Below are 15,088 nucleotides of genomic sequence, written 5' to 3'. Positions count from 1 at the left end.
ACATTAAAAAGGTAGGTTGTATTCTATAAAACTGTATTTTATAGAAAGGGAATAAGTACATATTTATCTAGTTAAAAATGTTTTCTAGTATCAGTTTCATCCCTTCTAAGTCAGTCACAAAATTCTATTTGTATTCTCAAAATATATTTCTCATGTTTGTCCCTTCTCCAATCCCACCCTCATCATTTCTTTTTTTTTTTAAGAGACAGAGTCTGACTCTGTCGCCCATGCTGGAGTGCAGTGGCGCAATCATGGCTCTCTGCAGCCTCAAACTCCCCGGCCTAAGGTGATCCTCCCACCTTAGCCTCTGGAGTAGCACGGACTACAGGCATGCACCACCACACCCAGCTAATTTTTGTATTTTTGTAGAGATAGAGTTTCGCCATGTTGCCCAGGCTGGTCTCGATCTCTATGCTAAAGTGATCCACTCACCTCAGCCTCCCAAAATGCTGGGATTACAGGCGTGAGCCACTGCACCTGGCCAAAAACATTTATACTAAAAACAACCTATTTCCTATTGTATCAAATGTAAACATTCTTTGCTAGCTTCTAGGGGTTCCCGTAATATACCTCCACCCACCAAGCTAGCTACTTATTGTTTAACTGCTGTATAACTGCACAGTGCCACACAAGACATAGTCTCTTCTCTCAAGAGGCTTACAGTACAGTGGTATATTTTCACAAATAACTATAATACTTAGTTGACTATGATAATACCCTAAAAGAAGTATGAACAAAATCTCTGAATGTTTAGAGATGGGGGAGACAACTTCCAACACAAAGGATCAAAGCTGGCTTTATAAAGAAAGTGAAAAAGTTAATCTTAGAAAGAAGGAACATCTCTGTCTCTAGGAACAGGAGAGAATGAACAAAAGATAAGCAAAGAGGGAAAATAAATGTAGAAGTAAGAAGTCTGGGCACTTTACACTGTAAGGGTCATCTTCTCCATAAAGAGAACACATAAGCTAAATTGTGAAAAAAATGAGTATGGTGGTTTTAAGTTTTAGATAGCCATCCTGTGACATTTGATAAAAAGAAATGAAAAAGATACCTAGGAAGCAGCAGTAAGAGCCATCTGAGGGTAATCAGCAGGGACTTTACCATAACATTTGTGAAGTAACTTGTCACAGTCACCAGCTAGTTGGTGAATCCAACTTGGTTGGCTCCCTATCAACAAATCTGCCTTCAAGATCTTCATTGACTTTGCTCCACTCAGCTTGTTTCCTTGACACGGAACCATGCTGTGCTCATTCTCACCTTCATGCTGTTTGACTGTCCTCACTGTTGTGCTCATGGACTGCATTTTTCTTCCATACTGAGTCCAATGCATTTGTTCATTGAGCCATTCTTAGTCATTTTATCAAGCTCTTACCGACCTCTCTGTAAACTGGATATACCAGCACACTGTTTTCACCGTAAGTTGGCAATTAATTATATTTGGTCTTATGTTAACTGTTTCATGGATTAGTTATCTCCCTCACCAGACTGAAAACCCAGTAAGTGAGGAGCTTTGCTATACTTCTCTCCACAGAATTGGTTTCAGTGCTAAGCATACAATAGGCATTAATTCATACTTTCTTAATAATTACAGAAACTAAAACATTTCATTATTTGTCCTCCTTTCCATTAGGAACAAGATACAAAAAATTATATGAAAGGCCCATAAAAATCTATTTTCTTCAACCCGTTCTTATTTTATAAAATAGCATGTCTATGAAACACAGACTTTATAGGACATAATTGAAAAATATATATGTTCATCTGGTCTATCTGAATACAAATTAATCATTCTACAAATATTTGCAGGAATTTTTCTGGGATACCCAACTTCTGAGCAGTCCATGCTTAGGTATCAGCCGGGAAGGAACTACTAACAATTCCAACTTTCTGAATTCCTCCCACCCCACCACATCACTTTTAGTTATAAAATATATAAATGTATCTTCCTATTTTCCTTAGATAACCATGGTTTATAGTCTGATACATACCTATTGAGACCTGTCTCTAAGCACTTATTTATATGTATAAAAATACAGGGATTTCTTATGTTTATGTGTTTGCTTTCATATAAATGAGATCATTCTATATGCTTCTCCCCTCCCCCATATAACAGATGATAGAAATATTTTTATGCTAAGTAAACACAGATATACCTCATTCTATGTAACCATTGTAAAGTGTTTCATGTCATGTGTGCCATTATCTCTCCAATCATTGCTCAACTGATGGCATTTAATTTTTTAAAAAAGAATTATGTAATGAATACCCCTAGACATGTATCTTTGTGCACATGTGAAAATATTTATGTGTCAGATGATATAGATATTTAAAATTTTAATAAATAACAAAAGGCTATATCATTTTTATTTCCACTAAGAGTGAAGAATAGCCCCCATTTACTCACATCCTTGTAAAATGGGGAGGGATGGTATCAACATTTTATCCCTTGCCTATTCCATTCCTATGGCCACTGCTACAGCAAGGCCAGCAGAAGTGAACATTTTCCTCCAAGTAGTGATCATGTCTGATCACAAAGAACTTCAAAACCTTCTGATAAAATTTTAATTTCCTGTATGCAGCTGCAGATAAAATGAGGCAGCTAACCTTTAAAAAAAAAAAATGGAAGTAAACAAGACCATCCCTTTTTCTCCTTTACATCACTGCTTTCCCTATGGAAGAAAGTTGATCCATTGTAACAAAATGGCTGAATCTTTCACCAAGGGGTCTTTGAACTCTGCCATAAGAGGGGAGAATTTATTAACAGAGAAAAGTCTCCATGATCTTACTCCATCAACTGACATGCCTCATTCAATAACCCGTTACAGTATCATGGTAGATAAATACAATATTTTAAATGTTTTTTATTCTCACTGAAAACTAAAAAACTTTCTGTGGTAACAAAGGTTAGTAGGGGAACCAAATTCTAAATGTTTGTCAACTCAAAAGCCTAGTAAATAGAACCAGATTCTTGAAATTTCTCATCCAAAACCAAGTAACTCTTAAGTTTCTCACTTTTAAAACCAGAGTAGGTTCCTAGAATTTAAAAATTACAAAATAAAAATAATGTAGCCAAATTGCTACATGACATTATCTAGTACCAAAACCAGTGGTAATTTAAATTAAAAGGTACCTCCACCTTTCTTGGATCTAAATTTTTTGCTTTTTGCTGGGGTGGAAGGGGTTGAATTTCTAACAATGTAATCTATGAGAATAGGCTGTTCTGATGAAGAAATCTCACATTTGCAAAGGCCCTATCACTTGAGACCACTGGCAAATTCAAAGAGTCATCCACATTTTGCCAAAGTCCATTACTCTCAGCTAAATAAAAAAGGTTAAAAAAATTAAGGATGAAATATCAAAACTCTTTTACGCCAGGAGAAAACATCAGAAGTCTGGCATTTATTGTGATTAACCCTCTGCAGTGGTTTCAGCTCTAACCCCTCTCAATGAGTGGTTTTAACCACAAACTAAACTGCAACCTAGAAATCAACACAAGCTTGCTTTAATGTTGAGCCATCTTGACTAAGAAATAAAATCATTGTTGCTGAGCTCCTGTATATAAACATAGGCTGATCACTGCCAATCACTGGCATTTAGCTTTCAAGTGCTTAACTTTGTCTATAAATTGTTCTGTGCTCCACTTTGACAGCTTGCTTTCTCTTACGCTGTCAGATTTTTAAAATATGGTGAAATCAAATGGCCATGAATTAAAATTAGATTCTTTCAATTTCAGCAAATATAACCAGCAACTTTAGTTTAATTTAGTATAACTTTTGAGTAAGACTAATTTAAATGATCATAATCTTATTTTAACAAAGTAGCAAAAAAAATAGTAGGAAAGACTCAGGGTTGGAAGGATGAAATGTCAAAGGTACCATTATTTTTTCAGAAACATTAAACTGAAAGCAAACTGAAAAGTAAGCAACACAGAAATTCCTGAATGTTAAAAACCCAAAGAACACCACCATTAAAAAGAAAACTAGTAAAGTTGTTATACATACGCTGCACTGTAATTACCTAAAACCCAATTACTAAAATGACTAAAATGCTACTTGTTGATATAACCATAATTAATGTAACATTTCTTCAGAGCCCAGTGCAACAAAAAGGCCTCTGTGAATTGTTCTGCACTCCAGCCTTGAAGGCAAGGTTTTGTGGCACAGTTCTCTCCTAATCTCATTTTGAGAAGAAATACAAAGTAAAATATTTTTTCCTACTTCAGACTGTTTCTTCCCTGGATTACATAAAACTACCAGAGGTACCAGAAGGCTTTAAAAAACATCAGGTTCATACTTTAAAACAAAATAACTGTTGGAATAAAGCTTAATATTTTCTTCTGTTCATAGCTAATTTCTGAATGAGAAAATATTCATATAAAATAATACTTTTTTTATTCAACAAGGCAGACTAACAGTTAAATCAGAGAAACTATAAATATGTATTTAAGCACTCTCTTACTTAACTGCAACTTGGTAATCCCCAACCCATTTCCTTCTGTCTCTTCCTCACATCCTATGAGTTGTCAGCGATACTAGCTTCTCAGCCTGGAAGTAAATGGCAGTAATTATCACAGGGGAGTGATAGTTACTCCAGGAATGTTCATGTTAAATAAAGAAAAAAGTAAAAAACATTCTGGTCTACTTATAAGAAAAAAGGAAAAGGCAAGTAAATACAGTGATTTCTGGGAAGTGATTTTAAGACAATACAAGATTTGATTTTCAGTTACAAGTTTAGGGCAAGATTCTTTAGTCCAAGGAAAAGAGAGTGGGCAGCTGCTTCCAGACTAGCATCAACTCTGCAGAATAGGTGTTGGGCTTTCTGTTTGTTTTTCATTTTAAGTTATACTTTCTCAGAACTAGAGTAGGATTTAAAAAAGGAGAAGTATCAGGAGAACCATAATTCAATTAAGTTTCCACTACTTAGGGTAAATTCTTCATCTTCAATAAATGAGAGTGAAAATCTCAAAGGTCAATTAAAACTGTTGAAATTTTTAACAGACCAAGACCCAAACGTCAAAGTTTCCCACCAAACCTCAATCTTCTGCTACATAATCAAAACACTAGGACTGGAAAGGATGGAGAAAGATAAAGTAATTATTTTAATAAACATGGTAATCGATAAATGACTACAATATCATAAAAAGTTTCAATAAATATTACTAATTTACTTTGCCATTTACTCAGAGTAACAGCGGTACTATACTTGGTGACAACCATCAAAGCATATAAAAGTAAATGCAATGTTATTTAAAATTTTCTTGTTGTTAATGTTTCAGTTCTCATTGATTTCCAATTTGTAATACTGTAATCTGGCCCTATAGAATAAGCTAGAGGTGAGGCATATGTGTTATTCTGAGATAACATCTAAACTACAAGAGATTAATAATAAAATCAAATGTTTTCATATTAGTAAACACACTTAAAACATAGAAGAATTACCTTCAATAGGACACTAATCCTACTTACTAGAAGACTGTATCATACATCACCACCTATGCTTTCTCTGTTTACCAGGATTATTCATTTCAGTACTTTAATCACATGCCCCTTTGACTGTTATTTAACAAGTTTGAGATACAGACACATATATAAAAATATTAAATAATAAAATATTGTTAGACTATTTGAGACAGAGAAGAAGGCCAAATGAAAATCATGCTATATATATCTATCTGATCAGTTGAAGGAGCAGGCAAAGTTACACAGATATTTAGGAGAAAAGAGTTCTAAACAGAGAGATGGGAAGCCCAAAGATCTCAAGGCTAGAATTTACCTGATATGTTCAAGAAACAATAAAATGTCTAGCATGTTTAATATCCTAAGATATACATAGTGACTAAACATATCAACGAGAAGGATAAGAAAATCACTTCATAACATTTCAAGTATCTTAAATTTTGGTTCTCCTGTCTGATTTGCAGTAGAGTAAAGCAACATTTTGTTGGGTTTTTTTGTTTGTTTTTTGTTTTTTTTGAGCAGTAGCAAGATTTATTGCAAAGAGCCAAAGAACAAAGCTTCCACAGTGTGGAAGGGGACCTGAGCGGGTTGCCAATGCTGGCTCCCGCAGCCTGCTTTTATTCTCTTATCTGGCCCCACCCACGTCCTGCTGACTGGTAGAGCCGAGTGGCCTGTTTTGTCAGGGTGCTGATTGGTGCGTTTACAATCCCTGAGCTAGATACAAAGGTTCTCCACGTCCCCATCAGATTAGTTAGATACAGAGTTTCGACACACAGGTTCTCCAAGGCCCCACCAGAGCAGCTAGACACAGAGTGTTGATTGGTGCACTCACAAACCTTGAGCTAAACACAGGGTGCTGATTGGTGTATTTACAATCCCTGAGCTAGACATAAAGGTTCTCCACGTCCCCACCAGAGCAGCTAGATACAGAGTGTCCATTGGTGCACTCACAAACCTTGAGCTAAACACAGGGTGCTGATTGGTGTATTTACAATCCCTGAGCTAGACATAAAGGTTCTCCACGTCCCCACCAGAGCAGCTAGATACAGAGTGTCCATTGGTGCACTCACAAACCTTGAGCTAAACACAGGGTGCTGATTGGTGTATTTACAATCCCTGAGCTAGACATAAAGACTCTCCATGTCCCCACCAGACTCAGGAGCCCAGCTGGCTTCACCTAGTGGATCCCGCACCGGGGCTGCAGGTGGAGCTGCCTGCCAGTCCCGCACCGTGCGCTCGCATTCCTCAGCCCTTGAACATTTTGTTTTTCTAAGACTAAGAATTTGGATCTTATAAAGTCATTTTTTGAAAGTGCTTTTATGTGACATTCCACTGAAAGTGATTATGATGAGATTATGCATTATTCTTTCTTTTCTTCTTTACCATTCCAATTAGTTTGTTGTTCATACTAACCAAACTTACAGATACATATTTTAATGTAAAAACATACAACACAAACTAAATATGTCACTGTGTGACATATTTACTATACTGAACACTATACTGAATATACACTGAATATATATGGCAAACAGAAAGCATATATACACTGAATATATACTGAATATACTGAAGAACACTGTACTGAAATAAAACTTAAACCTATATGTTGAATTGTCCCAGAGTATACTAGGAAAATATGATCCTGAAAAATAAACACTGATAAATAAAATATAGTTCTTAAAATTTCAGAAATCTAGAAATAATACTTTGGCTGGCCAAGCAAAATGACTAAGCCACTTATCATGGGGAAAAAAGAAAATGGACTGGCCTCTTATTTTTGTACATTCAATTCCAGAAGAAGGTAGAACTACCTGTTAACAAGTTCTACTGAGATCCTCAAGGAAAGGCAGTTTGATCCAATTATTTTTTATCTATCTAAATTGTTCTTAAATTATAAAAGCTACACACATACAAGAACTATAGGAGAATATTGCTCCCATGAACCATTTTTGAGAAAATGACTACCAACCAGATTGACTTCAGCCAACCAAGAAATGACTGAGGCAACTATGGCAACAGGACTGCTGATGAACATTAAGACTAAAACAAAAATGGGAATTAGTACAACAAGGTATGTTACCTATGCTGACAATGCAGTTAACAAAAATAAGAAGAAAAAGAGACTCCTCCAGAAACGGCAGAAAGTAGAATAAACTCATTGATTGCCTCATCTGTACCATGATTCATATTTATGGATCACTCCACCCAACAAAAGTAGAATACACATTAAACTGCACATGGAATACTTTTACCATGATGAAAGAATTCAAGTCCTATCAGGAATGTTCTTGACCACAATGGAGGTAAATTAGAAGTCAATAATATATCATGGAAAATTGTCAAGCTTTTGGGAACAAAATAACATTCTTCTATCAGGTTGGTGCAAAAGTAGTCGCAGTTTTTGCCTTTAAAAGTAATAGCAAAAACCGCGAATGCTTTTGTACCAACCTAATAAAGCCATAGATCACAGAAGAAACAAAAGGGTAAATTAGAAAATACTTTTAAAAGGAAAATACAACATATCAGAATTTGTGGGATGCTGCTGAAGCAGTACTTAAGGGGAAATTTACAGTGCTAACTGTCTTTATGAGAATAATAGAAAGGTCTCAAATTAATGACCTCAAGCTGCCACCATAAGAAACTAGAAAAAGAACAAATAAAACTCAAAGTAAGCTGGTGAAATAAAGTTCAAAATGGAAATCAATGAAATAAAAACCAGAGAAACAATAGGGAAAATCAATAAAACTAAGAGAGGATCAATACAATTGATATACTTCTAACCAGAATGATTAAGAAAAAGAGAAAACATACAAATTCTTGATATCAGGAATTAGAGAGGTGGCATTACTATAGATTCTACAGATATTAAAATAATAAGAATGTTATGAACAACTTAATGCTTTTAAATGTGATAATTGAAATAAAACAAATATATTCCTTGAAAGACCAATATGACCAAGTTTGCTGAAGAAGAAAGTGATAACCTGAATAGCCCTATATTTATTAAAGTAATTGAAATTGCTTTAAAACAAATTCCCATAAAGAAAAGTCCTGTCCTGGATGGCTTCACTGGTGAATTTTATCAAATATTAAAGGAAGAAATAATGCAATTTCATACAAACTATTCCAAAAATTGAACATACGTAGCCAGCATTACCCTGAAACCAAAAACCAGGTAAAGATAGGTTGCATAACATTACATGTGAATTTATTATTTATTCAAAACAAATACATCTAATATTTAAAACTACCACCAGAATGTAACTTTTTAATTTATTTCTTCTTGGTAAGCAATTTTGGTCTTATTATCCGGTTTTTTATCAAGTTCAGGGAAACATTATAAAATTATATTTTATAACTATCACCACTATTTGGCCTTCTGGAACGTCTAGTCCTATCTGCCATGACTTTTTAACTTTTCACTTCTTTTGTATACATTTCTTTTTGATCTAGATTCTAGGGGACTTTTAATTTATCCTAGAGATCATCACTTTGGTCTCTGGCTGTGTTCATTTGGTTATATGGAATTTTCCATTAAATTTGATTTGGCAAACATATCTCTAAGAATTGTATTTTATTCTTTGTTCCCTTTTTGTATCAGCCTCATCATATTTTAAACATGCAGTTTAAATATCCTATTTTTTTTTCTCCTAAGGTCACATCTCCTTGTTCATCTTGGCCATTTCAATAGATTTTAAAGAGAAAAAAAAGCATGAAATAATTGTGCTTGGTCCTTATTATCTTGAACCAGAAATCTGATTCTCTTATTTTATACAGGACATTTAGTAGAATATTTATTTTGGATATTAATAGAATAATTCATTATGTGTTGGAGACAATCTTGCCTTTCAGAGGGACATCTAAACCATAAACCAGTTAACTAGAATATGTAATCTCTTTCCACTACAAATAGTAATACGATAGTGTCATGGGCCAAAAATCAGGGAAACATAGATTCTAACGGCTATTACATCCATGTCTCAGCTTGCTTTTCTGTAAATAATTGTCCTGTATAACCTAAGACAGTCTACTCAACCCTGCTAAGAAATTCTCTAACAACTGCTTTGTTTCAAGTAATGGTAGGTAATTCAAATAAATTCTCCCAATAAAAAAATAAATAAATAAAAACATCTTCCAAAACCAAAATCAGAGAGTTAACAACATAATGACTAAGCACCAGAACAGAAACAAGCTGGGAACCCAGATACAAGCAAAACAATGGAGATAATTCTGTCCTAAGAACACAGCCCTAACTGGAAGATGCAGCTAAAAGGCGAAGTTATTTTTCCAGCAAGAGTCAAAATCTAGGGCCTGCCAAGGGTGGGGACTCTAGTCATCAACCTCAACTGGGACCCTCTAGAGCTGCACCCTACCAGTAAGGGTGAACTGGAAATAAAATAGTCATCCAGTTAGCCTGCAGCAAAACTTTTAATCACTTGGGGGACCACAAACATCTCAAGCCTTGAACACGAATTGATTAAAGTGATCCCCTCTCTACTAGGTACCCAACAGAGGCAGACAAAAACTCTTCTGGAGAAAGATAACATCATCACAGGCCTCAAATGATTTAGTAATCATGCCTCTAAAATATTCATGACTGGACCAAGCATGGTGCCTAACGCCTGTAATCCCAGCAATTTGGGAGGCAGAGGCAGGCAGATCACCTGAGGTCAGGAGTTCAAGACCAGCCTGGCCAACATAGTGAAACCTCATCTCTATTAAAAATAGAAAAAAATTAGCCAGGCGTGGTGGTGGACGCCTGTAGTCCCAGCTACTCAGGAGGCTGAAGCAGGAGAATCCCATGAACCCAGGAGGCGGAGGCTGCAGTGAGCCAAGATCACGCCACTGCACTCCAGCCTGAGAGGCAGAGTGAAACTCTGTCTCAAAAAAAATAAAAATTAAAAAATTAAAATACTAAATATTCATGACTGAAATTATGTAAATTAAGTAGAGATGTAATTTTTCTAAATAAACATTATAGTATCCTTATACCACATTAATAACTAAAAAGGCATCAGAATTTTTTAAATTCACTTTACTGGTATAAATTTATGGGCAATCGGAAAAATAAGACTACATAAACACAGAACATATCACAGCTCAATTCAATTTTTTGCAATTTGGCTAAGTCTCTAAAACATATTTTGAACTTCAAGTCATCTCCTTGCTTATCTCCTTAGTATTACAGATAAACAAACTTTAAAGTATATTGGCCATGTTTAAAAAACTAAATAGCAATGGTTTTATTTTTCAGTATGGAACACTTTAGCAAAGAAAGGACCACACCCAGTATAATAACATGCAACTCAGAAATAAGCAGAAATAGAAAAAGCCACCCATTTTGCAATTCAAACTATGACAGAATATATATACATGTAACTCAATATTCTCTCTCTTTTATAATCCCATTGGGCTCATTTCCTAAAACCTATTTTCTTTGCCAAGAAAAGGAAATGAAAAATGATTTTAAAATATTATCTTAAAAGTTTTACAACTTTGGTAATTGTGAATTTTACTCCTGAATTTTCATTACCAAATGGATCAAAAATAGTCCTATTAATATCCAGTTAGCTATTAACAGCTATCAATATCTCCTTTCTCCTCTCATACCTATAGTATCTGGGAGGTCTAGCAGTTCATTGTGCTGCAAGTCAAGGTTGGTTATCTGTGTACAGTTTCCAATCTCCTTTGGAAGGTGTTCAAGTTGATTGTGAGCTACATCCAGCGTAATGAGGTTACATAATTCACCTGTAAATTGACCAACATAAAAATTCAATAAGCATTATTAAAGAACATACTAGATAATACTTCTAAGCAAGAAAATAAATTTATAATTTCTGAACACAAACAACTGGAAACATAACCTTATTAGATAGGCAACTTTTATTTTAAATTTTTAAATCATTTAGTGAACATACTTGCATTGCCAGAAAATAAAAACTTCTTTTTTCTGTATCACAATTGTATTTTCTTTCTCAAAAACTAAGTCAACCACAAATCTGAAACCACTACTTCAAGATGACATCTGATAAAATTAAAATGTTGTTTCTGAATGATTACTTTTCCAACCTCTTTAAGTAACCAATTCAGCCACAAATGTTTACATATATTCCAAAATTTGAAGTACTGATTTTGTTAACCAAATTCAGCACAATAATATCAGATACACCTTGAGTTCAGTTTGAGGGTCATAATCTACCTCAAGACATGGAAATAAATGGAAATGGAAAAGTGATTTTAAAATATTATCTTAAAAGTTTTACAACTTAGATAATTGTGAATTTTAATCTTGAATTTTCATTACCAAAATGGATCAAGATAATCTTAATATCCAGTTAGCTATTAATAGCTATCAGTATCTTCTTTTTCCTCTCATGCCTATAGTATCTAGGAGGTCTAGCAGTTCACTGTGTTGCCAAAGTTGGTTATCTGTGTACTGTTTTCAGTCTCCTTTGGAAGGTGTTCAAGTTGATTGTGAGCTACATCCAGCTTTCAAATATGAAATCTCATATATGCTTTCAAATATGCATGTGTTCTGATGTTATATAAATGCATAAATTGACATTTATAAATAAAAATTGCTTCTCAATTTACTAGGACTCTAAAAGAACAGAAAATAAGGTATATTTCTCCCTTTCCATTCTGGTTGAAAGCTCTGTATTGGCAATTTAAATTACTTGCAGTGTTATTGAGCTTTAAAAAACCTTTTCATTTTTAATTGGTCTTGTCAAGATTTTTCTATTTATTATTATTTTTTAAGGTAGAGGTTGGAGATACAGAAAAGCACGAGATACAGAAAAGCACAAACTACAGAACTCTGAAGAATGGGTGTGGAACACATTTTTAAGCTATACATAATAAAAAAAAGAAAAATCGATGTTAGATTTTATCAAAATTAAAAACTTTAGTGCATCAGAGGATACTATGAAGAGTGAAAAGGCAACCTATATAGTGGGAGAAAATATATGCAAATCATATATCTCATAATGGATTAATATCCAAAAATATATAAAGAACTACAATAAAACAAGACCACCACAAAAAACCTCAAAGAAGCCAATTTTAAAATGGGCAATGGACTTCAATAGATATTTCTCTAACGATATACAAGTGGGCAATAAACACATGAAAAGATGCTCAACATCAGTAATCACTAGGGAAATGCAAATCACAACGAGATACCACTTCATACCCACTGGGATGGCTATTATCAAAAAATAGAAAATAACAAGTACTAGTGAGGATGTGGAGAAATCGGAACCTTTGTGCACTGCTGTTGGGAAATGGTACAGTTGCTGTGAAAAACTGTACAGTGGTTCTTCAAAAAATTAAACATAAAATTACCATATAATCCAGCAATTCAACTTCAAGGCATATATCGAAAAGAACTGAAAGCAGGGACACAAACAGGTAATTGTACACCAATGTTCATGGCAGCATTATTTACAATAATCAAAATGTGGAAACAACCCAAGTGTCTATTAACGAATGAATAACCAAAATGTGGTATGTATATATAACGGAGTATTATACAGACTTGAATACATTTCTGATAGGTGCTAAACATGGATAAACCTGGAAAACATTATAAACCAAGTGAAATAAGCCACACACAAAAAAACAATTTTATGATCCCTCTTATATGAGGTACCTGGAATAGTCAAATTCATAGAGACAGAAAGCAGAACCGTGGTTAGTAGGTGCTGAGGAGAGAGGGGAATGAGGACTTATTGTTCAGCAGGTACAGAGTTTCAGTCTCAGATGACGAAAATGTTCTGGAGATGAATAATGGTAATCGTTGCACAGCAATGTCAATGTGCTTAATGCCAGTGAACTCTACAAGTAAAAATGGCTAAAATGATCAATTATATGTTATGCATATTTTATAATAAAAAAAACTTATGGGACATAGCTAAGCCAGTGCTAAGAGGGAAGTTTATAGCACTAAATTTTTACATTACAAAAGAGGCAGGATCTCAAATCAGTAATCTAAGTCTCCATCTCAAGAAAACAGAAAAAGATAAAAATAAGTCCAAGCAAGCAAAAGGAAGGTAATAAAAATAAGAGTATAAATCAATAAAAATGAAAAAAGGAAGAGAATAATGTAAATATAAGATAGTTTTTTGGTGGAAAAAAATCAATGTTTATAGCCCTCTGCCATGTCTTACAAAGATAAAAAAGGGAGAAGGCACATATTTCAAATATTAGCAATAAAAAAAAGGAATACTGATCCTATGGTGTTTAAAAAGATAAAAAGGACATATTACAAAAATCTTTGTAAGTAAAATCATAAATTCAAAAACTTACAAGATATAACCTAATTGTTTCAAAGCCACAAACTACCAAAACTCAATCAAGATGAAACAGAAAACCTGAATAGTACTATTGCCATTAAATAAATATTTGTAACTAAGAAGTTTTTCAAAAAAGAAATTCTAGGTCCAGATGGCTTCACTGCAGACTTTTACCAAATGCTTAGAAATGAATTAACACTGATTTTATGCAATGTCTTCCAAAAAATAGAGGAAACAATTTCAAACTCATTTTATGAGGTATTACCTTGATATTAAAATCAAAGACAGTACAAAAAAGAAAACTATAAATCAATGTCTCTCATGAGATTTCTATGTCAGGAACTTAAGACACAAAAATTCTCAACAAAATATTAGAAAATTTACAAGAAAAAAACAAACAACCCCATCAAAAAGTGGGCAAAGGACATGAACAGACACTTCTCAAAAGAAGACATTTATGCAGCCAAAAAACACATGAAAAAATGCTCATCATCATTGGCCATCAGAGAAATGCAAATCAAAACCACAATGAGATACCATCTCACACCAGTTAGAATGGCAATCATTAAAAAGTCAGGAAACAACAGGTGCTGGAGAGGATGTGGAGAAATAGGAACACTTTTACACTGTTGGTGGGACTGTAAACTAGTTCAACCATTGTGGAAGTCAGTGTGGCGATTCCTCAGGGATCTAGAACTGGAAATACCATTTGACCCAGCCATCCTGTTACTGGGTATATACCCAAAGGACTATAAATCATGCTGCTATAAAGACACATGCACACGTATGTTTATTGTGGCATTATTCACAATAGCAAAGACTTGGAACCAATCCAAATGTCCAACAATGATAGACTGGATTAAGAAAATGTGGCACATATACACCATGGAATACTATGCAGTCATAAAAAATGATGAGTTCATGTCCTTTGTAGGGACATGGATGAAATTGGAAATCATCATTCTCAGTAAACTATCTCAAGAACAAAAAACCAAACACCGCATATTCTCACTCATAGGTGGGAACTGAACAATGAGATCACATGGACACAGGAAAGGGAATATCACACTCTGGGGACTGTTGTGGGGTTGGGGGAGGGGGGAGGGATAGCATCAGGAGATATACCTAATGCTAGATGACGAGTTAGTGGGTGCAGCGCACCAGCATGGCACATGTATACATATGTAACTAACCTGCACAATGTGCACATGTACCCTAAAACTTAGAGTATAATAAAAAAATAAATAAATAAATAAATATATAAAAAAGAAAACTGAATTCAACAATATAAAAGGGATTATACATCATGACCGAGTATGATTAGGATTAATTCCA

At 34.3% G+C, this 15,088-nt stretch overlaps 1 protein-coding gene and 1 non-coding gene across 7 annotated transcripts in view; both read right to left on the bottom strand.

Moving 5' to 3' along the window:
* The window catches only part of SHOC2 (SHOC2 leucine rich repeat scaffold protein), a 93,992-nt gene that overhangs the window by 16,620 nt on the left and 62,284 nt on the right, over nt 1–15,088 (bottom strand). For all 6 annotated transcript variants that reach the window (XM_521602.8, XM_016919317.4, XM_063782102.1 and 3 more), the window contains one exon: nt 11,070–11,207. In XM_521602.8, the coding sequence (XP_521602.2) occupies nt 11,070–11,207 (138 nt within the window). The remainder of the gene's footprint in view (nt 1–11,069; nt 11,208–15,088) is intronic.
* MIR548E (microRNA mir-548e) lies at nt 7,825–7,932 on the bottom strand. Its single transcript, NR_106642.1, has one exon. It is a non-coding gene; the product is annotated as a microRNA mir-548e (primary transcript).

The sequence above is a fragment of the Pan troglodytes genome, chromosome 8 (genome assembly GCF_028858775.2).
Source record: "Pan troglodytes isolate AG18354 chromosome 8, NHGRI_mPanTro3-v2.0_pri, whole genome shotgun sequence".
NCBI classification, from domain to species: domain Eukaryota; kingdom Metazoa; phylum Chordata; class Mammalia; order Primates; family Hominidae; genus Pan; species Pan troglodytes.
The sequence above is the reverse complement of the archived record's forward strand: the minus strand, read 5'-3'. Positions and strand labels throughout refer to the sequence as shown.